This window comes from Cheilinus undulatus, linkage group 10 (assembly GCF_018320785.1).
Source record: "Cheilinus undulatus linkage group 10, ASM1832078v1, whole genome shotgun sequence".
Taxonomy (NCBI): domain Eukaryota; kingdom Metazoa; phylum Chordata; class Actinopteri; order Labriformes; family Labridae; genus Cheilinus; species Cheilinus undulatus.
The window spans coordinates 9,547,048-9,571,483 of record NC_054874.1 but is presented as its reverse complement, the minus strand read 5'-3'; the positions used below and the strand labels follow the sequence as shown (position 1 = coordinate 9,571,483).

At 36.9% G+C, this 24,436-nt stretch overlaps 1 protein-coding gene across 2 annotated transcripts; it reads right to left on the bottom strand.

The window, feature by feature from the left end:
• Positions 1–500: 500 nt before the first annotated feature.
• Positions 501–19,247, bottom strand: atl3 (atlastin 3). 2 transcript variants are annotated; one of them, XM_041797379.1, is made up of 14 exons: positions 19,113–19,247; positions 17,209–17,431; positions 15,992–16,126; positions 13,099–13,203; positions 12,958–13,008; positions 12,667–12,723; positions 12,461–12,553; positions 12,238–12,376; positions 11,992–12,119; positions 11,860–11,916; positions 7,796–7,867; positions 7,460–7,651; positions 6,731–6,970; positions 501–3,581 (listed from the first exon to the last, which is right to left on the bottom strand). In XM_041797379.1, exons 2-14 carry the CDS (start codon positions 17,410–17,412, stop codon positions 3,519–3,521), a joined length of 1,536 nt encoding a protein of 511 aa, XP_041653313.1. In that variant the 5' UTR covers positions 17,413–17,431; positions 19,113–19,247; the 3' UTR covers positions 501–3,518. The 2 variants fall into 2 exon arrangements, with proteins under 2 accessions (XP_041653313.1, XP_041653312.1); XM_041797378.1 differs by lacking the exon at positions 19,113–19,247 and adding an exon at positions 18,776–19,024.
• Positions 19,248–24,436: the final 5,189 nt, after the last annotated feature.

Here is a 24,436-nt window from a genome sequence, read left to right as displayed (position 1 = left end):
TAATAGTGATTTATTCTTTCTTAACAATTTATTCATATTTATCACACTTTGCAACTGTCTGCACTTTATTGTGTAATCCCTAGAGTAGGGTTTTTCTGGTATTTAATAACATGAATTTAATCTGAGCCAAATAGTAAAGTAGATCAGGGTACATTTCTAAAGCATGGAACTAAAAATAAAATCTATGAATGGTATAAAAACCATTTTCAAATGTGTATTAAATCAGTAGTTTTATTATGTGGTTTTCACCATGATCTTTTTACATAGTACTTGTCAGGGGTCATTGGGAAACTGCTGATGGATTTGTATCGCAGGAGACCTCAAACGACACGACATCCTCCTTTCAGTTCTGTTTAAAGCTGAGTGATTGCTGTCCTTTTAATTTGCCTTGCTCTCTGTATTTTATTCTAATATCTTTATAAACAAGTTATGTTTTCTCCCTTTATCAAGAAAACCAACCCATCAAAGAGAAACAGAACAACAAAACAAGTGGCAACACATTTGAAAGATTCAACAGTTTCAAGCTCTTTTATTCTTTATAAAACCAGCATTTCTCAAGTCAAGGCCACCATAGCCCTGCAAGACATGAGTACATTACTGTTACTACAATATTGCATGCACTTTATTTATTTTGGAATGAGCTGTGTGCAAAAAAAAGCACCAAAGAGGAGGGAAAGTGCAAAAGAAATGCTTGTAAAACATCTTAAAGGTTCCTCCTCTTGTGGAAAAGGACAGACATGGAATGTGTTATTATATGAAAGTCAAAAACTTTGTAAATAGAGGGAGTGTTATCACCGATTACTTTTATTTCTGGTTTGGCCCTGTATTGTCATGACTTGCAGTATTGTGGAATCACTGTGATATTAAAACAAGGTTAAGATGGGGATGCAAGATCTGGTCTTTTTTGGTGATATAATACATGTAAATATTTACAAAGTCATTTTAACCAATACCAAAATCAAACTAATATATAAATGTAGTTCAGATTGTAAACTCCAGTCCTAAAAACACAATTTAAAGTTGAAGTATGAACAAAGACAAACTTCAGTCTTTAGAATACACTTTAGAGTTTTAGGAACAAGAATGAACAAAGAAAAAGGCTTCAGCTGACGTAGGTCTGTTGGTCTAGCCTCACAACTCCAGAAATGTTCATATCTGCCAATACAGGTATCATGCCGGTAATATCATGCATCCCTAAGGTAAACAGCCTTAAGTCAATGCATTGAGTGTTTTAAAAGGAGCCCTACATGTTCAGAAGTGCATTAAATTAACCTCAAAGTCTTTTATATGTTGTATACACAAAAAACACTACATTACTAACTTAAGCACAATTCTAAGGATAATTTCTGAAGTAGGCTGCCATTTGTGCAATGCATTCTGGGTAGTGCTGTAATCAGGCTGCACTGTTCTTCTTTCCATATCTTGTTGAACATACTCACATTAATCTACATGACAGATACTACTTCTTTAAAGTCCTCTGTGCTGAACTGCACTTTGTTTTAAAATGAAAAAGGTGTTGGGATACAACTACATAGCAAGAAAAAATGCAGCCTGATGAAATAACTACCCAGGATGCACTGCACAAAAATGGCAGCCTACATGGACATCATCTTGTGTTTCTTTCCACAACATATTTATAAAAGACAATAAGGCAATTCAATAAAGTGACTATGTCTTAATGCACAATACAAAATGATTACAGAACACAGGATGCTAATTTCAGACTCGGGTGACCAGATCTTTAGTAGTTTAAAACGCCTGATTTACAAACCTGCCATGTCACTCCTTTCATAAAATGTTTGTTAAGAACCGGCATTTCATCATATTTAGTGACGAAGGTCATGAATGAAAATAATCAGCTGCCTGATTCATTCAGAGTTAGCCTGAGAAGCCCTGTTTGGCCTCCACAATGAAGAAATAAAACCTAATAAATCCATCGTGCAGTCCACCATTCTAAATCCCTGTGATTTGTTTGGGGAAAACTTTGATTGGATAAATTGCTGTAGTTAAACAGGGATTTGGGAAGCAAATCAGCCCAAATGATTTATTTTCCCTCACTGCAAATAATTTTGTTAAATGTAGTGTTAACTACAACATAAAAGTGATCTAAAGCAAATCTCTGAATCAGTTTCAAGCTGGACCAAAGCTATTAATACCTGTCTTTTTTAAACTAGAAACAGCATATTTTTCAAAAAGATCAACATTAAATTTTTACAGCACATTACTCTCGAACATTTCTGCAGAGTGAGTATCTATGCTGAAAAGCCTATGAACAGTCACTTAAAGCATGACCTCATGGAATAGTTCCTGGAGGTTCTAATGTGTTATTAGGCCTTCCTTTTCTAATTTATAATAAGACGAGTGAAAGTGGTCCAGAATCTGTAAAATACAATTCTTAAAGTTTACAAGACCTGAAGAAGAAAATCTACTTAGTCCTATTTTTGGCTTCTACTGCTTATTTCCTATGATTTTATCTAAGCTGCTTCTAATTTCTGTATCATACAATTAAACTGTGTTTTCTGCAGAAATCCATTGCTAAGACTTTTGTAGGAAAAGCACCTTCAAGTTTACACTGCATACTTTTGTTTCTTACTGGATCTGTCTAAATGGGTATAAGTGCAAGATCAATGCTAACTCTTTGGCTGGCTGGTTACTAGTATCATATTGGCAAGCGCCCTACACCTCTGAGTACCTTAATCAAGCTTTATCTTTGGAGTAGGAAAAATGTCCACACCAAAGGTCCCCATGTATGATATCCATAAAAGGGTGTGCTATACAATATCCGAATATAAAAAAGTGTAACACATCTCCATGAAGTAGAAACCTCAAAGCATCTGAAACAAATAAACTTCAACTAAACTCAGCTACCAAAACCTACTGAGCGAATTAGAAAGTGCGTATTCTGCCCTCCTTTAAAGCAGTAAAAGTTCACCTTTTAAGAAATGCAGAGTTGTATGAAATATGAAGCAAAACAAACAGAATGGAATGTCTTTAAGGCCACAAAGTAAAAAATATAGCCACAAAGAAACATGTATAAATGTTTGAGCTTTAAAGCCAGCAGTTTTCAAGGTAGTTATGTAAAGGTACACTGCAGAAGCACTGTTTGAAAATCACCCTGACTGCTCCTGTCTGAACGATGTAAAGCAACGTTTAGATATGCTCAGCTGAAGAGGAAACATTTAAGTGTTGTGTAAGTTTAAAGGTAAACACTGACTCGTCTTTGAGACCTTTTGTAAACTTGTAAAATAATGGCAGTATCAATTAAAGTCATGAAGTCTTAGAGGGATTTGGTTGCTTAGACTCCCTGCGTTAGTAAATCCAGTCACCTTAACATCAACCTGGAATTTATTGTGCATAATAAAGATGCTGGTGAGTTGGCATCATATTTTTACCTTGTAACAATGTAGTATAGCTGCATGTTTAGTTCCAATGGGAGGCATGATAAGGCTTTAAGTGCTGAATGTGTGCTTGTGTGTGCTGGTTGCATTGTATCAAGATTACGAAGGTTCAGAGGTCCTCTAACTGGATTTCTTCAGGTCGACGGTGCTCGCTCCTCTTGACTTGTTCAACACCACAGTGGCCTGAAAGAAAGTACAGGAAACAAAAAGAAAAGAGAGTCATTTTACTGAACACGTCCTCTGACAATTCACCAACTTCCGCTCCTCTTTGCTTTTTTTTAACTCACCGAACTCTCCAAGCTTCATGCTTCTTTTTTTTTAACCCTGCCAGGCAGAGCAGTTTCGATACAAAAACCACTTCTGGTTTCCTCCTAGTAGCAGAAGTGAACCTGAGAATGAACTCTGAACAGGCTTCAGACTCTTGCAGTCTTGGGTTTCATTTACTACCTGTGCTGTAATAATGCTGGATCCAGTTGCGTCCATTTTAACGCTCCGTATGTAACTCTTGTAAGCAATACAGAAGCTAAAGGCTAAATGTTGTCTTAAGAAACCAGTTCTTTTACTGAAGGGATTTTTTAAAACAAATACTTTGTGATTTGAAACTTTAAACAGGGTGCAGTTCATAGCAACAGAAACGTAATCCAGAGAGGCAAACACACCTGCCTCAGCTATACCTGTGAGGGATTATATGTACTTACACAAAAATCTTATTTTGCTCTGCAAGTTTCCCACATTGGCTAACCTTCAGGTGGAGTTTTAGCTGATGGGTGGAGAACCCTGTCCTCCCACACCTTTCATTATCTGAATTGGTGGTGCTGTCTGCAAAAATTTCAGTCACTTTCATATTAATCTATACATAATGTTTAGACCTGATTCATGCTAAATGAACTGACATAATGAAATGGCAAGCGTTTAATCTTCTCTCTTTCCAAACCTTGGTCCAAAGGGGTCTAACTGGACTTGATTGAGGTTCTTGAAGACATTTGACCTCTCCTCCAAAAGGCTTCTTCAGTTCTAAAAGTGACTGTGGCCAGGGCTAGAAATAAAGCCTCTGTTGACTCTTCATATGTGAATGATCTGGTGGGTTACCTGAGAGCTGTGACCTACTTCCCTGAGGGCGTGTCCTCTTGGGTACTTTCAGGTTTGCTAGGGTCGCATCATGTTTGGTCATGTGATCTAGAGTGTAAGTGTTGCTTGGATTGCTGACAAAGGTGACTTTTAGCTCTGAAGAAGCCTCAACTGAGCACAGTATGCCCCCTCTGGACCAAGATTTGGATAAATATGGTCTGGAGGAATGAGAACCTTTACAGACAATTTTTGTCTTTATTTCTACAATTTTATTCTCCATTCAGCTACTTCTGTTGGATTTCCTGTAAAAAAAATACTGAGAGCATCAAAGGTTCTCATGATGAACTACAGCAAGTGTAGCATTACTCTTGTAATTACCTTTTCACAATTACATTACCTTTTTAACTCTAGAGGAGACTTTAAAGTCACGGTGCATGCAATTATGAAAATGACTGTCATCTAAAGCGCAGTGCAGATCAGAGATTTGCGACATGACACAACTAAAGTGATTTATTTCTTTACCCTCTGCTGGCATAAAAGAAATTGTTACACTCAGGGTGTAAGGAGTCAAAAATGGCAACATACATAAATTAAATAAAAAAATAATAAACATTACTGTATTCTATTTCTACATTCATTTGCATTCATTTTAATCAGTATAAGGCCTCTTCATAAATATCAAATATTACTATTATTTTTTTAGGAATTTAACCCTTTCTATACTGGTTTTAGTGCAAAAATGATGTTTTTCAAATAAAAACACAAGAAAGTTTTTTTTCATAAACTACATGCAAATTGAATTTCCTTGAAAGTAATAAGACACATTAAATAAATGACTTTTCTTATTTCAAAATTCAAACAAATTGTTACACTCATAGAGTACGTAGCAAAATATTGATGCCAAACACAACTAACAGTAACAGTAGGCTTATCACAGCCTTGAGTATGTTAAAATTTAAATGAATAGTTATACTCATGGAGTAAGGTGCCAAATACTGACGCCATACATAAATAACAGTAAAAAAATGACATTGTTTTTAAGAATTCATTTTTTAAAATAAAGATCAAGCCCTGATCATACATTTCTTTTATTTCTTTTTTTTTAGCAATTTAACCCATTTAATGCAAGTCTAAGTGCAAAGAAACCCTGATGCTTGTAATGTAAATAGATAAATATTTTTATACTTGTCATACAAGTTGGATTTTATTTATGTTTATAATGATCAATAATATATGCTTCTATGCATCAGTATCAGTATCAGTATTTTGCTTTTAATTTTATTATTTTAATTAACTGTTTCACTTAGGGTGTAAGTAGCAAAAATGGAAGCATACATTTATAGAAGTTTTATACATTGTTTTTTTCTACTTCTTTTGCATTATTTTTTAACCTTGATCATACCTGATAACAACTATCAAATATTGTTTTATTATTGTTAGTTGAAATAAACAAACAAACACATATGTTATGTTTGTTAAATACAAAAAATAAAATATTATACACTAAATAAAATTAAGGTTTTTATAAAGTTTTACAATAGTGCCCCCATAGAAAACCATGAAAAACCATGCAATTTCCCCCATACCAAATTTGGGAAAATGGCTGACATTTGGTGGCAAACAGGAAAAACTGCAAGCCTGAAGCAATGACTCCAGAATAAAAGCCTAAAATCATAAAATGCATGTTTTATTTACTGCAATGGCTGCATGAACAAAAATTTGGTTTAAAGAGTTTCATCTGGGCATTTTTGGTCACAAACACCCTGAATGTATACAATACATGTACAGGTCCTGATGTTAAAATTTTCAATTTCAATTCAATTAATTTCTAATTTCTATCTACAACACAGAATCAAAGGGACATTTACTGTACATGCTTGATAAGTGTCTTCACCTGCTGTTACTTTAGCAGGAGCATCCAAACTTTACAAAGGGTTTTTGTTTTATCTGTTGCTTAATTTGAAAGAAAAACTAACCTCTTTTGGGCACTTTGGGGATGAAAATGTAAATTCTGAGTAGAAATATTCAAATATTCAATGAAAGTTGCAAAGCAACAGGCACTAAGATCTAAAAGGACACTACTGCTGATTTCTCTTACTCCTCTCACCTCTGCCAAACATCAACAGCTCCCTCTAGTGACTACTGGCTAGTATTGGTTACTGCAGTTTAAAAAAGCTTCACTAACAAAAACATCTACTACCACTAAACGGCACAAACACCAGAGAAAAATAACAGAATACTGCCACAAAGCCTCATCTTCTCACCTGCTCCAGGACGACACCCGCGGCCTGGTCAATGGCTCCTCCCACAGTCTGGTACCGACCAGAGTAGCGGATGAAGGCCCACGTCAGCATGGCCATCATGACCACGCCGAGGGTGCAGTCACACACCAGGGCAAAGGTAGAGAGGCCGACAAAGAGAAGGATACCCGACAGCACGTAGAGGAGGCACACCAGGACGAACAGCACTGCCGGTGTCCGGAAAGCACTGAAGAGATTTTTGGACTTTATGGCAAAGAGAAAAAAAGAGGTTAAGAACAACTTACAAATTGTGATATTAGCAAAATAACTGCATGTGATACTTATACACTCACTGGCCATTTTATAAGGTACACCTGTTTAATTGCTTATTAGCACAACAAGCTAATCAGCCAATCACATGGCAGCAACTTAGGGCCAATGTAGATGTGGTCGAGATGATTTCTTGAAGTTCTTCTTGAACTTTAGAACTAAGCGTCAGAATAGGAAGAAAGGGGATTTAAATGACTTTGAATGTGCCATGGTTGTTGGTCTGAGTGTTTCAGAAACTGCTGATCTACAGGGATTTTCACACACAACCATATAAGAGAAAATATCCAGTGAGTGGCAGTTAAGTGGACAAAAATGCCTTGCTGATTTCAGACCTATTGCATTTTGTGCCTCATGCTTAAGAAAACAAGCTTTACGCCATAAGAATAGGCCCCTATATGTAATGTTTATAGGACTGTCTCCTACCTCATTGTGCTTGCTGAATGACGCCCACATTTCCTCTAGCTCGCTCTCCAACTGAGCCAGGTAACGGTCACAAAACTCCTGTCCACCCATCTTCTTGGTGGAGGAGAAGGTGTGGACAGCCTCTTTGAAGTTAAAGTGATGTTTTTCCTCCAGAGATTCAGGAGCCACATACGGCAAATCTCCCCCACACACCTTAGAGAGCAAAACAGACAAAAAAGTATCATGTAGACACCGTTATACTTATAACTGCAATATTCAGCCTTGCTCTGTTAGTAAATGATCACAAACAAAAAGAAGAGAATTAATGCAACATCTTTGCCGTATAGATTAACCAACCTTCTCCATGTTCTTGTAATACTGATCTTTGGCTGCTGCCACAGCTGCCAGGTTGTTGGCTTCTGCTGTTGCCTGGTGAGACAAATAATGTTCAAGTGAGAAACCAACAAGCGAGTCTAAACTATTTACCAACCTAGATGAAAGGACAAAAAAAGCCTGGTGGTGGAGTTAACATCACTTATTACCTCCGCCAAGGAGGTTATGTGATCAGCAGGGTTTTTTAGTTTGTTAGTTAGTTTGTTAGCAACATAACTCAAAAAAATTGAGGATGGATTTTGATGAAATTTTCAGGAAATGTCAGAAATGGCATAAAGAAGAACTGATTAGAATTTCGGAGTGATCTGGATCACCGTCTGGATCCAGGAATTTTTTAAAGGATTCTTCAGAGATAGGGCTAATGGTGGAGGTCTGCGCTCTCCGAGTGCTTTTCTATTTTAACTTTATAATATACAAATTTAACACATATTATCTGAAGTTATCTAGAACAGTTCACTCATTCATTCATATTAATTCCAGAAGTCTCTTGACATGTGAAGGGGGATCTTCTAATAAAAACTGTAGGATGCCTTTGTATAATTCATGCTTGTACAAACAGCTTTAAACATATAAAATACTTTACCTGCAGAAAATAAAGTAGGGGATCACTATCGTATTTCTATTATTATAACTATTAATTCTTTATTCGGGGAAAGGTTAAGAACATTTTACAGATCAAACAGCCATATTTTTACAGAGAAAAAAAAGGTCCACAGTATATTATGTTCATATGTGTCTTAACTGTTTTTCACAATATTCCCATTTTCCCTTCTTTTTTGGTTCAAACTTTTTACTTCCTAACTATATATTGTCTTTACAGAGGACCGTGAAGCCATGTTAATTTACATTTGGGAGCTGGGAAAGTTCAATACGGTTTCTTTTTTCACCCAGAAGAAATCTGTCCACTTGTAAATGAAGTGAGAAGGTAACCCTTTTCCATAACATAGATTTCATTAACTAAACTGTGCTCCAAACTATTATGCAAATTGGATTTTAGTGTCATAAACATTCAACTTTTTGTTTTTTAATGAAACTCATGGATGGTACTGTGTCTCAGGGCTCCTTGGATCACTGAAATCAATTTCAGACACCTGTGATGATTAGTTTGCCAGGTGAGCCCAATTAAAGGAAAACTACTTAAGAAGGACGTTACACGTTATTAAGCAGGCCACAGGTTTCAGCAATATGGGAAAGATAAAGGATCTCTTTGCTGCTGAAAAGCGTCAAATAGTGCAATGCCTTGGACAAGGTATGAAAACATCAGATATTTCATGAAAACTTAAACGTGATCATCGTACTGTGAAGAAATTTGTGGCTGATTCAGAGCACAGAAGGGTTCGTGCAGATAAAGGCATAATGAGGAAGGTTTCTGCCAGACAAATTCATCGGATTAAGAGAGCAGCTGCTAAAATGCCATTACAAAGCAGCAAACAGGTATTTGAAGCTACTGGTGCCTCTGGAGTCCCACCAGCCTCAAGGTGTAGGATCCTCCAGAGGCTTGCAGTAGTACATAAACCTACTATTCAGCCACCCCCTAACCAACGCTCACAAGCAGAAACAGCTGCAGTGGGCCCAGAAATACATGAAGACTCATTTTCAAACAGTCTTGTTTACTGATGAGTGCTGTTTAAACCTGAATGGTGCAGACTGATGAAGTAGTGGATGGATGGTGGATGGCCAACATGTCCCCACAAGGCTGCGACGTCCACATGGAGGCGGTGGAGTCATGTTTTGGGCCAGAGTCATGGGGAAAGAGCTGGTAGGCCCCTTTCGGGTCCCTGACGGTGTGAAAATGCCCTTGGGAAAGTATCTAGAGTTTCTGACTGACCACTTTCTTCCATGGTACAGAAAAAAAGAACCGTGCTTTCTGTAAAAAAATTTTCTTCATGCATGATGATGCACCATCTCATGCTGCAAAAGAATACCTCTGTGTCACTGGCTGCTATGGGCATAAAAGGAGGGAAACTCATGGTGTGGCCCCTATCCTCCCCTGACCTCAACCCTCTTGAGAACCTTTGGAGCATCCTCAAGCTAAAGATTTATGAGGGTGGGAGGCAGTTCTATTCTGACATCTTGCAAAGAAATTCAAGCAGAAACTCTTCAAAAACTCACAAGTTCAATGGATGCAAGAATTGTGAAGGAGATATCAAAGGGCTCCTATGTTAACATGTAACTTCGCCTGTTAAGATGTTTTTGATTGAAATAGCTTTTGATTTCAGTAAATATGACCTCCTAATGCCGCAAATTCAACAAATGACCATTTTCAGTTCTTTACAACTGATAACATTTTTTGAAACTCTGTTGTGCATAATAATTTGGGACAGTATTTTTTTTTTATTTTTGAAAAAAAATTAAAAAGGTTATCATTAGGAGGTTTGTTCACTAAAATTTGAATTATGCTCAAATGGTTGATGACTTGAAAATTATACTGTCATTTGCATGGACTGTTTAGGAAAATCGAATATCGGGAAAAATACTGTTTGCATAATAACTTGGAATGGGGGGTACATCCTCCCACTGTTCTTCCGGGGTGGGGGGTGGGGGTCAGGATTCAGCCAATGTCTAGTTGTTATCTTCTTACCAGCCAACATGACATTGTTAAATAAGCAAACATTAAAATGTCCTGGACATAAGTCAACTATTTCAAAAAAAAAATGAAGTGCGGGGCGCATAGTGCCTAGAGGTTTAAGGCATGCCCCATGTATGCAGGTGGCTCGGGTTTGAATACAGCCTGTGGCCCTTTCCCACATGTCTCTCCCCACTTTCTTGTCCCTGTTTTCTGCTTTATCCACTGTCCACCTCTATCAATAAAGGTACAAAAATCCAGAAAAATAAACCTTTAAAAAATTTAAACAAATTGCACAAATCAAAAGCAACTCTTATTTAATATGCCCTCTAATAAATTATGAAGTTTTGACCAAAATATTTTAATTGGCAGACATTCTCAAAATATGTGCCAGTGACTGGCCTCCTGATCCCCACACTGTCTGCAGCATTTTGGATCCTCTCCTTTAAATGATCTTTTTTTTGGGGGGTGATACAAAACCTATCCCCTTGTCATTTCTGTATTTTAAAAGACTCATGTTTTGTCTACACCAGGGTCGAAAGTAACTTATTACATTTACTCAAATCACTGTATCTAAGTAGCTTTTTTGGGTACTCATACTTTTTTGAGTACATTTTGAAATCTGTACTTTTACTTCTACTTAAATAAGTTTTAACAAGAGCAACTACTTTTACTTTTAACTTTTACATACTGCATACTCTTGTACTTTTTCACCTCTGTTGACCAGACTACACACTAGCACATACAAAACAGCTGATTGCTGCTTCTATTCATGTTTCTGATGTGAGACATATTTGCACCATGAAAGAAGTTAACCAGTGAGTCAGAGTTCCCACCTATGACTTAAGGTGTTCCTACGGGATGCAAAGTGCATATTTCTCATTAATATACATTGCCTTGCTGTGAGGCCGAGTTACTGCAGTTCTGTCTTTTTGTAAAATATTTAACACATTTTTAAAAATTTTGTTTGTTGTTGTTTTTAACTTAATTATAAGAGGTGTGACTTCACCTGAACAACCTGGTAAGAGATCAATTCTCTTGCTGTCCTTGCCAATAAGGAAAGATCAAATTTTACTGTACAACTCCTCAGTAGCTTCTCAGTTCTAAAGAATTTAAAGTAAACTTTAAATCAAATACTCCTTACTTTTACTTGAGTAAATTCGTAGACCAGCACTTTCACTAAGTAAATTTTAAGCGGATTATCTGTATCTGGTCCACACATAGGCAGATATTTTTTTGAAAGGGAGGTTCTTCCATCTACAAAAATAATACCGTCCACACACCATGACCACAGAACATCTTTTTTACATGAAAACAGAAAACATGCTCTTAAGAGCACGCCATGTCAGAGGCAAGGACATGGCTGCAAATGAGTCTGGGCTATTAGTGTCTTGTGTGGTACTTAGTTTAGGATCTACATACCAATACAAATTAATATTAAAAAATAAACAACGGTGATTACCTGGAGCATAGTCTTTGGCTCTGGTAAGTCCTCTCCTTGGTAAATCTTGATGTAAGCCTGTTAAGAAAAAAAAAACAATTTAGAAATGAAGATCTTCTTCAGTGGCCAGGAAAACTTCAGTGGAGATGTCACCTTAAAGAACTCGAGCAGACCCCGACAGGTGACTTTGTTCCCGTTGATTTCTTTCTCACACAGACGATCCGGGTGAAGAAGTTTTGGGATCAGGCTCTGCAGCTGCTCTCTGAACTCCGGGGCCACATCTGACAAAAAGATTCAGTTAAAACTTTTTTCCCTGGGAGGACTCTGGGTGAACTGAAAACAAAGGTAAATTCCGACATTTTCAAAGTTAAAAGAAAGTTTATAAACACAGAATCTTACCTTTGAGTTGTCCCTGGAAAGAGGGGCAGGTGGCGACATTCAGTCCAGGGTGAGGCAACAGAAAGCAGGAAATTTTGGTGAAGCAGGAGTGGATGTGCTCTCTCACTGTTTGCAGCTCCTCATGTTGGGCCTCTTTCACCTTCAAAAACCAACCCAGCATAAGTGAAATACCAGATAAGTCTGTTTATAATCATCTTTGAAGTCAATGAGACAAATAATGTACCTGTAGTCTTTTTTCCAGGAACTCATTGCCTCCTTTAAACCCATAGACATACTCATATGGAAAGCTCCAATCCCTGATCAGGAACATCAGAGACTGTGGAGGGAGACAAAAAAGTAAAGTTAAAAATTCCATCACACATAATCCAGCAACTCAATCTAAAAGATTCAAAAGATTCACAGCAGCAGTTTCTCAAACATTTCTTGTACCTGAAAGGGCTTCAGAAAGATCTCATCCATGGCGAGACGGCCATACTCTGTGAACAGCTGTAAAGAAAAGGCAGCCATTATGACAAATAAATACTGAAAAGTAAATCTGAAGAGAGCCTCATGTTAAGAAGGGAAATCATTGTAAACACCCTCTGTCTGGTGTAGAAAGTCTTATTGTAAGACCTTATTTCTTATGTCATGTGCTTATAAGTGAATAAAACTTTAATCTTAACCAATCTTCTTTAATCAAAAATCTTCATGTCAACTTTTGTCATATTAGTGCAAACAGACCTGTAACTGCTGCAGATCATCCTCCTGGATATTTTGGGACAGATTGTAGATCTGCAGAGAGAGAAAGAGCATCAATACAGATTATAATGTTATCATAATAATAATACGTGTTTAAATCAGTGACAAGAAGAAATCAGCTACCTGTATGGAGCTGGTCATGGTGCTGAGGGCAAAGATTGTGGCACAGTCCTTCACAGTGGACTCATTATCGAAGGCTCCCTGAGTGTCCATCAACAACACTGCCACCTAGAGGTGAACAGAGACAAGTACAGCACATGAATACTGGGTGTGGCTAGAAGGGATACTCTACAAAATGATATCCCTCACTGTATTTACATTAAATTTGTTCTAAAAATCAAGAAGCATTAAATTATAAACTGTATCCAATTGTATTCATTAATATATATATTTGACAAGATCATCTCATTATTTTTGACAGATTTGATCGAAATGTTACTGTTATATATATTTTCTGGTGCTCTGTTTATTTTCAAAACAAAATTCACTCTGATAACTCAACATATTAATTTTTTGATACATACAAGACCACAATTTTATTGATTTTTATCTTATTTCTTTACTCCAACTACTTTTAATCAACCATAAGCTACAAATAAACACTTTTAAGAAGTGTTACACAAAGAACATGTGATTGATTAGTGATATAATGTTGCAGGATATTTTGTTCATTTCTGAATAAATTACAACCCACATAGGGGTATTCTCATATTTCTATAACTTCTCATTATTGATGATCATCTGTGAAACTCAACTTTTCTGGCAACACATGCTGCTCAACATCCACTGGCTGTTGATGTCAAGGATTTAATAGTGCAGGATTTTCCATTAGTAACTGTGACTTAAATAAGAAAGCTTGATGTGATAAAATGCCTCACTTCTTATGCACACTTGCACCAATCAGTTATCTTATTTACCTCATGTAAATCTACCCACATCCTTGCATACATTATACTTCTGATTATATCTAGTCAGCATTCTTGCACCATTGCACATCTTGCAACTATCTACAAACGTACATTTTTTTCCTGAATAAAACACTGCTTACACTGAAACTTTTGCACAGTTTTTCTTGTACAGGCTAAAACTATTTTTGCTTTCAGTTTTATAAAGGTAAATGTGTGCTTTCCTGCAAAAGCTTTTCACTTTTTTCTATTTTTGGCATTTGTATTTAAATATGGTTATAGTATTTTTTTTATTTTTTACTTAAGTATCTCTCCGTCTCTCTATTGCTCTAACCATCTAGTTTATTTTTCATTTTTTCATTTTTGCTTTGTTTTGTCAATTTCAGTTTACACTGATGCTTTGTTATTTAGGGTTAGTTTTTATTTTACTAAAATGCTGTTTCAGTTTTGTTTTAATTAGTTTTACTTTTTCAGTAATAGGGATATCTGTCAGGCAAAAGAGGCCCAGATAAAGAAAACATCGTACAATATTGAAAATATATTCAAATAAGCTACTCTTCATTTGCTATTTATTTATTCAATTTTGATATTTGAATATAACTCAGTGCCTAAAATTTCCATAGAGTGTGTTGGCCAATCAGAACAGTCCAGTTTACACTCCACAGGCTTGGCTAGGGAAGGGGTTGGGTTCACCCAACATATACACAACACATTTACTGTAAGGTTAAGTAGATATTTTGATTGGGGATATGTTGAAAACATATTGAAAACTTTATGTATTTAACTCATACAAAATAAAAATCATCACACCTGAGATAGAAATCCTAATGTGCCTGTATGGCTGCCAGTTAGAGAGAGGGGACTTAAATGCACATCACTCAGGTGCAAGGTCATGAAAACATCAAAGAAGAAAAGGTAACACCTGCAAACTTTTGTTATGCTGTAGAATTTTTTTTTTGCTGTAATTTATGGAATAGTTATCATTGTTCGATGTTTTTACCCTATGAGGTTACCTCTGCCTGCTATGGCACAGCGTGTTATTCTGCTGGGGTGGAGAATGGATAAGTGTGGGTGGGGTTCTTATTGTGTGAACAGGGGGAACTGACACGTTGCCTGTTAACACCGTTGTAGCATGGAGAAAGTGGGAAGGCGTGACCTTTTCTCCTTAGTCAGTATGCTCATGTCAAAGACTAAAACTAAGGACATCACCTCTACAGTTTTATTTTATTTTAGTCTAGTTTTAGTAAGTTTTCAGTTTTTTGTAAGGGCTTGTTTCTATTTTGGTTTGAGTTCGTTTAAAATCTTTTTAGATTGTAGTTTTAGTTAACTATAATAACCTTGGTTTACATATAGTAAATTCAAACTTTTATGATCATTTTTATTATACTTTCATTATACCCACTTTTTAAATAGCATTTCATAAAAAAGGTCAGAAAAGGAAATGAAAATATGGGGCATTCTTGTGAAGAAAAGCAAATAAAGTAACAGGTAAAATGAGGGCATCTATGAACATTTAGCTACTATTTTTCATTTAAAGCTGTTTCGGTTTTATTCTGGATTTTTGTACTATCTTACACAAAAGGTGAAAGACTTCCAGCGCGGATACACCTGCTTTTATTTTGAAAATAAATGATGGTTTTAGGTAGATTTAAGATTATGATATGAGCTTAACCACAGAAAAAAGGAGCTTACTATGGATTGAAAATGAAATTAAGGAAGAGAAAAAGGTAAATGTTTGATAAAACATGGTGCAGATGGCTTTTGACTTGTCCACTGAGTTGTCTGAGTTTTTAAGGTGGAATGAAACTTTAAAGAGCACTAGTAGACTTATTTTACATCAGGAAGAAGTTGCAGTGGCCTAACTAAAGTGTGCGAAAAGGGACAAAAAGCATACAGTTGATGCAATAAAAAAATATAATGCACTAATTTTGGACCTCAGTCAATCATGATTAAAGCATTAATGCTGACAGCCCTCATAAATACACATTTATATTTCTTTCAGTAGGAAAGCTCTTAACACTTTTTAATTGTCTTGTTGTCATTTATGAACATGAAAACATCACACAGGCCTACATTAGTCCATAGATAATAAAAAATAAAAACTGCACTACCTCTGTCCCATCACTCTTTTGGACAGGGAAAACTTCGCTCCACAGCTGGATTCCTGTCGTCTCGGGTTCTGAACCTCCTCTCCAAGAAAACCCCGTCAGCAGCTCATCATCATGTCCAAGCCAGTTCACATCGCCCTGCAGAAACACATTTTAATTCTTATAAATCAATCAGGGGCAGGCTGCGGCTTTGCTGCTGTAGATCTGAACCCTCGGGTTTATCTAAAATTAGAAACATGTCTTGTCATGTACCTCCAATTACCTTGAAGAATATAGCACTACCGCAGCAGACATTTTATTTTGAATTATTTATAGGAACTCCAAGTGTTATGCATAATTTACAGCACAGAAAAGTAATAAATGGATTGTAGAGCTCATTTAGAGCAAAATAAAAAACCCAGACATCTATTTCTTGAATGCTGCGCTGGGAAGGTGATAAATGTGTTTCATGTTAGCCATGTTTGAACTGAAATTGGTAAAAAAGAAAAAAAAATCAGCTGCCAAAGTCTGTAAGACTTCTTACTGAGTACATCAAATCTAATGGCAAAAGTCATGTTAGCTGAAAATGTACCTAAAGTCATCATGTTTCACTCCGCCTCCACTGGATATAATATTTAATTACCTCAACAGGAAACTAGTCAGTTCACATGTTAAAGAAGGGAAGGGCAATGAGGTCTCAGTCTGTTTGGACACTTTCCAGACTATCACGCCTTCAACACAAGGCAGCATCACCCGCAGTAACCTTTCCTGCTTTAAATCCCTAATAGGTATTAAGGCTGAGCAATTAATTGGAATTTAGATAAAATCTGAAAACGCCCTACTTTAAAATTCAGATCACAGAAAGTGCAAGATTTCTATAAAATTAAATCTGTATCAAAATACCAGTTTAATACAAAATAAAACTGCAGCAGATATATTTTGCTCTACACACCTACAAAAATTTAAGTGTTGATTTTTTCCCAATAAATTTTTTTAATAAAAATTCCTAATTTCCACATTTTTGTACGTTTTTTTTTTTTTTTTTCAGAATATGAATGACATAGAAATGATCATTGTCTTTGGCACAATTCATATTGCATTTGTTATACAAGTCAAATCAACTGCAATTATATATATTTTTTTTTTTTTCAAAATCCTTCAGTCCTAATAAATATACAACTCTACACTGTATATCTACATATACTGATTGACCCTGAAGTTACAGTTGCAGTTCGACTCACCTTCCTGTACATGTAGCGGAGCATGAAGTCGAGCAGGAAGCTCTTGCCCTTTCTGAAGGCTCCGGCCACCGACAGCACCACCACATGTTTGTCTCGGACCTCAGGAGCTAAAAGAACCTCGGCTAAAGCCTCCGTGTCCAAAGCAAAGGAGTGATCCTCCTTAGAGACTGTGACAATCTGAACTGGGCCTGGTTCCTTCCTCATCCTTACGAGGTTCTGATTCCTGTGACAAAAACATCAGGTTGATATCAAACTGAAGCACTGTTATTCCATTATTCTCTTGTTGATCTTTGACTCTCTCAATTGTATAGTCTACAACAGGAGAAAATTATAGGCATGTTTGGGCCAAAAAATTAGGCCTGTAATCATAAGTAAGCCCGCCTGGGGGTACCACTGGGCAGGAAGGAGGGTTGACACAACCCATGCTGTGCTCTAGGTGTCCTTGAATATTACCAGCAGCACGGGTATAATCTGTTGAAGAAACAAAGTCCACACCTTTGGGGCAGAGAAAGGGGTTGATCTGGAAGTCAAGGGTACCAACATGGGCAGGTAGCAGGGTTGGCATGAGCCCCTGGTTGTGCTGTGGACCTGAAAACTGTCAGCGGTTTCTGGGTTTATCATCAGGGATGAAAAGGCTTGGACAAAAGAGATGCCATCAGGCTTGACCTTGGCTGCTGAGCAAGCCACGTGTGTGTTCAATGTGTTGAGCTTGATTCTGGCTATCCCACCTGCCTCCAGCTTCAGGCTGTGGCACACCGGGCTGTGATCGAGCCCCCCCTACATGGTTAAGACAGGCATGTAGGGGGGCATGATTTTAAAAATGAATACATGATTTTACAAAATGATCTAAACTTATTTTGCAGAGCTGAGATTTATATAATGCATTTTAAAAAACATGCTGTTTCACATTACAAAATCTTAACATTTAAAAATATGGATTCCTATGAATGAATAAAAATGATAACGCCCACTGGTGTATGAAATATTAACGTCCGTTTAGACATCAAACTCATTTTCATCGAAGTGTATCTGAGATTTATGATCGAAATAATAAACATACTCATTGTTGCTGGTGTCTGCTAAAAAGGTCAGACTTGCATCATCCCTTCATCTGACAATATTTGTCTCTGTGTGAAGCTGATGCTTTATGGGTGTCATGCTGCTTCGCCTCTAGCCAGCAGATTCAACATTCGTTCATTTTCACAGTCAATGACCCTTTTGTTTTGTTTCTTTCTGAAGAGGATCGCCTTTCCCATGATGAGTAAGACAGGGAGGTGCTTTCACAACAGCTTGTCTGTGGTGACAATACCAAAAGCACGCTGCCCCTGAGTCCTTTCACTAAAAACTCCTCACCTACTGAGGTGTGGCTCTCAGTAGCAGCATGCCTGGCATTGCTATGCAGTGAGTGTACTGAACTGATGCAGTAAACCAAAATTTCTGCAACTATGATAACATGTTTTGTAATCTATCAGTGAGTAAATACGAGCAGATACTGTAAAGGATCAACTAAACTGTCGACTATCTGTTCGTTGATCAACGATGCTAAATTTTAGCAAATGCCACTTACCGCTGCCAACGAGCTTAGCTACGCTGGCACTGCCTGCGCTGATGGAGCTAAGCTAAAGACGTTTAACTTCACCAGAGATTTATGCAGTCCAACAGCCAAATAAACCTCAAAACAAATGCTGTGCTGTCTGGTTAGCTGCTATTATCCGCACGTGTTCTTCTACTCAAACAAAAAAAAAACAGTTGAACGCAAACGGGTAACCGTTGCAAACCGTTGAAGGAAACCACGGTTATGAAACGAACCAATCTTTAAAGATGCAACTGTAATCCCGGAATTAGCTTAAAACAGTGATGCGGTTTGCTGTAGCGCCTGTTTCATAATGTAAAGTAAATGTTACCTTTGATGGCTTCAAACGGCTTCAAATAAATCTCCTTACAGTCGACAAACGTCAGAAACGTGACTTTTTTTTACTCTGGCATAAAAACAACTTATGAGAACTTTTTTCCACCACGAAAACTCACGTACTTCCGTCTTCAACCCGCGCTACGTTTCATGGGAACTGTAGTTTTAATGTCGTTCCCCGATTAACGCCAATTGTGTCAACAAACTACGGTACCCAGCGTACATCACGATTGGCACATTAATGGGGAATATAGTTATCGATGTAAAAGTTATGTATTTTTGTTTGTTTGCGTCTTCCGTGTTTGCAAATCCCATTAAATGATGTGATGGCCACATGTCGCTCCTTTTTGTAATGGCTCGTGGCTCTTTTAAGTCTTACTTGGAAAAATAATTCCTACATAAAACCTTAATAAAAGGGAAAATTTGACAGGAGGAATGATCAATTGCAAGTAACATCAGTTTATTTCCCACACTTAAACAGCAGACTTTAAATTTCAAATTTAAATGCCAACCTTCATTTTTGTCTGCATATTTCTATTAGATGTGTGAATGAAAGAATGAGAAGATAATTATCAACGATTATTGAGAAAAGGGACAAAACATGTTCCATAACATCCCAAACATTCCATTCAAAACACTCCAAACTGAATGACTTTGTACTTGTTTTGTGGCTTCAATAATCTGAAGAGAATACTTGTAGGTTGGGACTGGAATTTTCTTTGGATTTATCAAGTATCTATCCATCTGACAGTCTAGTTTTCTTTTTTTTATTTTAGATAAGTTTTTATTGCCTCATCACTATGGGTAACCCAGCTTTGTTATTCAGAGCAAATGAGATAGGGCAATATCTGGAGAAAACAGCTAAAATTTACCCATAATTTTAAGAAAACAGTAAAATGTCCACATAAGGCTTCCATACATCAGAGTTTTTGCCACATTTTTTTTCAAGGGATTTTTTCACAACCTACTTTTAGTCCCAACCCACCATTTGAGAACCACTGTATTGAGAGACTAACCATGTATTATCAGTTTCTTGCACATTTCACGGTCCAGTACTGATTATTGAGCCCTCTGCTGGATTAAGTCAAAGAAACAACATGCTGTATATGATCATGAGAGTTCCTCTTCATGCACAACATTTTGTGAATAAGAAAAAAAAAATCAGCCAAAAAACAAAAGCTGACAACGTGTCTGAACATAGAAACTGGACAGCTTTAACACAGCACCAGCATGATACATTTTATTTGTTTGATTATAAAATCAACAGCTTTTGAAAATACAACTTAACATACACAAACCAAGTTTACCCTGAAATGAAAGGTTTTTAAATGGCAGTTCAAATCCAGTCAGACTTGTTTTAGTTATCATTATTGACAACGTTTTAGCTCTGCTTACAAGATTATATGTAGTTTTAAAATTCACAGACATTTAATGACATACTGGGAATCAACAGGACATCCTGAATATCAAGTCAGCTTAATCTAAAGAGGGAAACTGGATGTAAAAAAGTTACAGATAAAGATAAAATTATTAGCCCCCTATAAAAATATCATTTTGTAAATATTCCCCATGTGCTGTTAAATAGAACAACGGATTTTTAAACACAAATTTCTAAACCTCACTTTACCTTACTATAACCTTGCAAAGCAGATGGATACGCCCGTTTCCGTGTTTCTCACTGGCGAATCCATCTTGCAAAGCTCCCGTCTGAACCGTTTGGGCCCAGTTAGAAAGTGACAGGACCAATCAGCATCGAGGGGCAGTACTTTCAGGCACGACGGAGTCATGATGTAAGCAAGCAGGGAGAAGAGGCTGTTGCCGTTATGGCAGAAGATATTAGCGTGGATGCTGCTAAAGCATCAGTTTTATCAGAACTTGATGACATTTCTTAGTTAAAAGAAGAACAAAGAACGGCATTGAGTTTTCTTTTCAAAAGCAACAAAAATCGTGTACTGACATGTCTACAGTCACCATGGTTCGCATTATGCAGTTCTATATGGAGTTTATTCCTCAGTAGCTGCGACGACGTCATGTATTTTGATGCTCTGATTGGCCCGTAAAGATGTGACAGACAGAAAGTTCATCCAGTCAAAGGCTCTGCCCTTTCCCAAATGCTGTATATCAAAGGTTTTCCAGATGGATGTGTGAAACCAAGTAGCAAACTCCGGCCCTAAAAAATGAAGCCAATGCAGAAGTGCAAAAATTGCAATACTGCGAGTGTCCAGATGAGGCTGGCTGCAGGAACGCCGGAAGTCCCGTCTGCACACCTGTTAAACAGCCGGTTTTTACACTAGAAATAAACTGGTTTACAGCCTGGTTCAAAGAACCAAACGTGTCTCATTAGCTAACATCTTCCTGTGCTCTCACTGTATGGGGGGTGATTTTTTTTTGTACCACAATCGTTTAGATTATATTTAGGAAAAACCTCACTGCACACTGATTGGCACGTCTCATTTGATTGACAGATAGCTTGACAGGCAGAAGCTACCTTTCTGTCAACCAGAATGTTAGCTAGCTAGCTGACAGGAAGTCGCGCTTAGTGGGCGGGCCATTAGGTTGATCCAAAGTTCGGTTGAAGCCACTGCGGATTGGCTTCAAGAGCTGTTTGAGTCTGCCTATTGTAAGCAGACAGCTGACGTCACACAGGGTTTGTCCAATTCTTTCTACAGTCTATATGTGAAACTAATCCATCTGGCGTGTCAGGTTAACTTTACTTTGTACACAGATCAAAAACATAAAAAATAAAAACCCAATTCAATTCCTCAGGAGAGGTGCCTGAGACTTGTTGCAAACGACAACAAATGACAGCGGGCTGTATCAAGGAAAAAGGAGACACAACTACCTATTAGCATCAGGGGGTCTAATAATCAAGACCCTGGTAGTTTTTGGTTTTAGTGGAATATTTTTTTTCTGGGTGCAAAGTAAAGTAATGTAAGCATCAAAAAAAAAAAAACCAAAAAACTAGGATGTTTGGAAAAGCTGAGTAAAAAAAATCCTTGCTCTGTTTAACAGCACTTGGGAAATACTGAAAAAATGATATTTTCATAGGAGGGTAATAATTTCTTCTTCAGTTGTATGACAGTGTAAGCTAGGAAGTACTTTTAGAATAATAACTGAATAGTGCTTTCCCACATTTGCATACAGTCTACAATTACATCATTATAAATAAAGCATTTCTTAATAGAGCAGATTATTCTATGAAATGTTAAGAAAGAAAGCATTATCAGAACAGGCTACAGGGACAGATGACTGCAAGATATATCTTAAACTTAGCTTTGAAGAGATCATCAGCACTAAAAATAGGTAGATAAGACAAATTTATACCAAAATAATATTTAAAAAGCGGATGTGATTTGGTTTGCTGTGTAATTAATGTCTAGAAAATGTTCTTGTCTTGTGCTGATGTAAATTATCAAGCCTTAGAAGTCCACGATCATGCCAGCATGACATCATCAGACACTTTGTTTTTTACATGATAGCATGCAAACAAAGCCACATTTTGCATTGCAAATACTTTGTGTAGATGGTGGGATTTTAAGCTATATTTCAGTTTTTGTTTGCTGTCAATATGTCAGTTATCACTGGAAATATGATCATTTAAATTTTATATAAAAATAAGTTTTACACATGGGGGACAGTGTTCCATACTGTGCAGGATTGGCACTGGCCATTTTTTTTTTTTTTTTTTTTTTACAATTTTAGCATTTTATGTAATTTTTTTGAAAAGAAAAACATAATATTTGTACTATTTGCTAATAATTTAGTCTGTGAAAATGCAGTCTACAGAAATTAAATTGTTCCTGCATTTGTGTTCATAAATATTGTACAGGGGTACAATATTAGTTAAAAATGGGAAAAAACTAAGCAAACCACAGGTTTCATGCAATATGGGAAAAAGAAAGACATTTCTGCAGGTGAAAAGCATGAAATAGTGCAGTACCCTTCAAAAAGTATGAAAACTCTGGATGTTTCACAAAAAATAAAGAGAGATCATCAACTGTAAAAAGATTTGTGTGCGATTCAGAGTGTAGAAGCGTTCGTTCAGATAAAGGCGTATTAAGGAAAGTTTCTGTAAGGCAAATTCCTCGTATCAAGAGAACAGCTGTGAAAAATCCACTGATGAGTAGCAAACAGGTGTTTGAAGCTGTGGTGCCTCTGGACTCCCAAGAACCTCTCAATTCAGGATCCTCCAGAGGCTTGCTGATGTGCATAAAGCTGTATTTCAGCCACCCTTAACCAATTCCCACAAGGAAAAACTATTGCAGCAGGCTCAGAATATATGAAGATGAATTTTCAAACACATTTATTCACTGATGAACACCGTGCTACACTGGACGGTCCATATAGATGGAGTTCTGGATGGTTGGTGGATGGCCACCATGTCTCAACAAGGAGGCGGTGGAGTGATGTTTTGGGCAGGAATCATAGGAGGTAAGTTGGTAGGCCCCTTTAAGGTGCCTGAAGGTGTCGAAATGACCTTAGTAAAATATATGAAGTTCCTAACTGCCCATTTCCTGCCATGGCATAAAAAGAAGAACTGTGCCTTTTTGAATAAAATTATTTTCATGCAAGAGAACACACCAACCCATGCTGCAAAAATCCCACTGAGGCCTTGGCTGCTATGGGCATAAAGGGAGGAAAAACAATGGTGTCGCCACCATCATCCCCTGACCTCAACCCTATGGAGAACCTGTGGAGCATCCTATAGGGTGGGCAACACTTTACTAGCAGCTCTGGGAGGCAATTCTGGCATCCTCATAGGAAATACACGCAGAAACTAGACATGGACTTGCAAGAGAGTTTTTAAGGAGATATCAAAGAAGGGCTTCTATGTTAATATGGAACTTGACCTGTAAATATTTTTTTGATTGAAGTAGCTTTAATTTGAGAAAAAAATTACCTCCTATTGCAACATTTCTGTTTTCAGTCCTTTAGAAACTTTTGAGTGTTTTGAAACTCTGTTTTGCATAATAATTTGGAACGCTGCATTTTAAATTACTGTCATCATTGGTAATTTTATCAAATAAAATCCAGATTACAATATAATTGTTGAGGAATGAAAATCATCTTGACTGCTGATTATATGGACTATTTAGGAAAGAAGTGGACAAAAACAGCGTGTGTAATAATTTAAAACAGTATATATATTTTCAAATGACAATATTTAAAAATCTCTTTTTGTGTGTTTTTATGAGGTCCTATATCAAATACAGTAAGTTAAAGTAAAGAAATAGTTTAGATTTCTTAAAGTTGAAGTTGTGCTGGAAAAGCGGCACCAAACATGAGCATAGTGAACATTTTCTGAGTGGTTTATATTTT

What these genes read in the sequence shown, in the direction of transcription:
- atl3 (XM_041797379.1), bottom strand. Translation starts at nt 17,412, where the DNA reads ATGAGGAAGGAACCAGGCCCAGTTCAGATTGTCACAGTCTCTAAGGAG. An exon ending in TCCGCTACATGTACAGGAAG is followed by an intron (nt 16,127 to 17,208) that starts GTGAGTCGAACT and finishes GTGTTTCTGCAG; the next exon opens with GGCGATGTGAACTGGCTTGG. An exon ending in AAAAGAGTGATGGGACAGAG is followed by an intron (nt 13,204 to 15,991) that starts GTAGTGCAGTTT and finishes GTTCACCTCTAG; the next exon opens with GTGGCAGTGTTGTTGATGGA.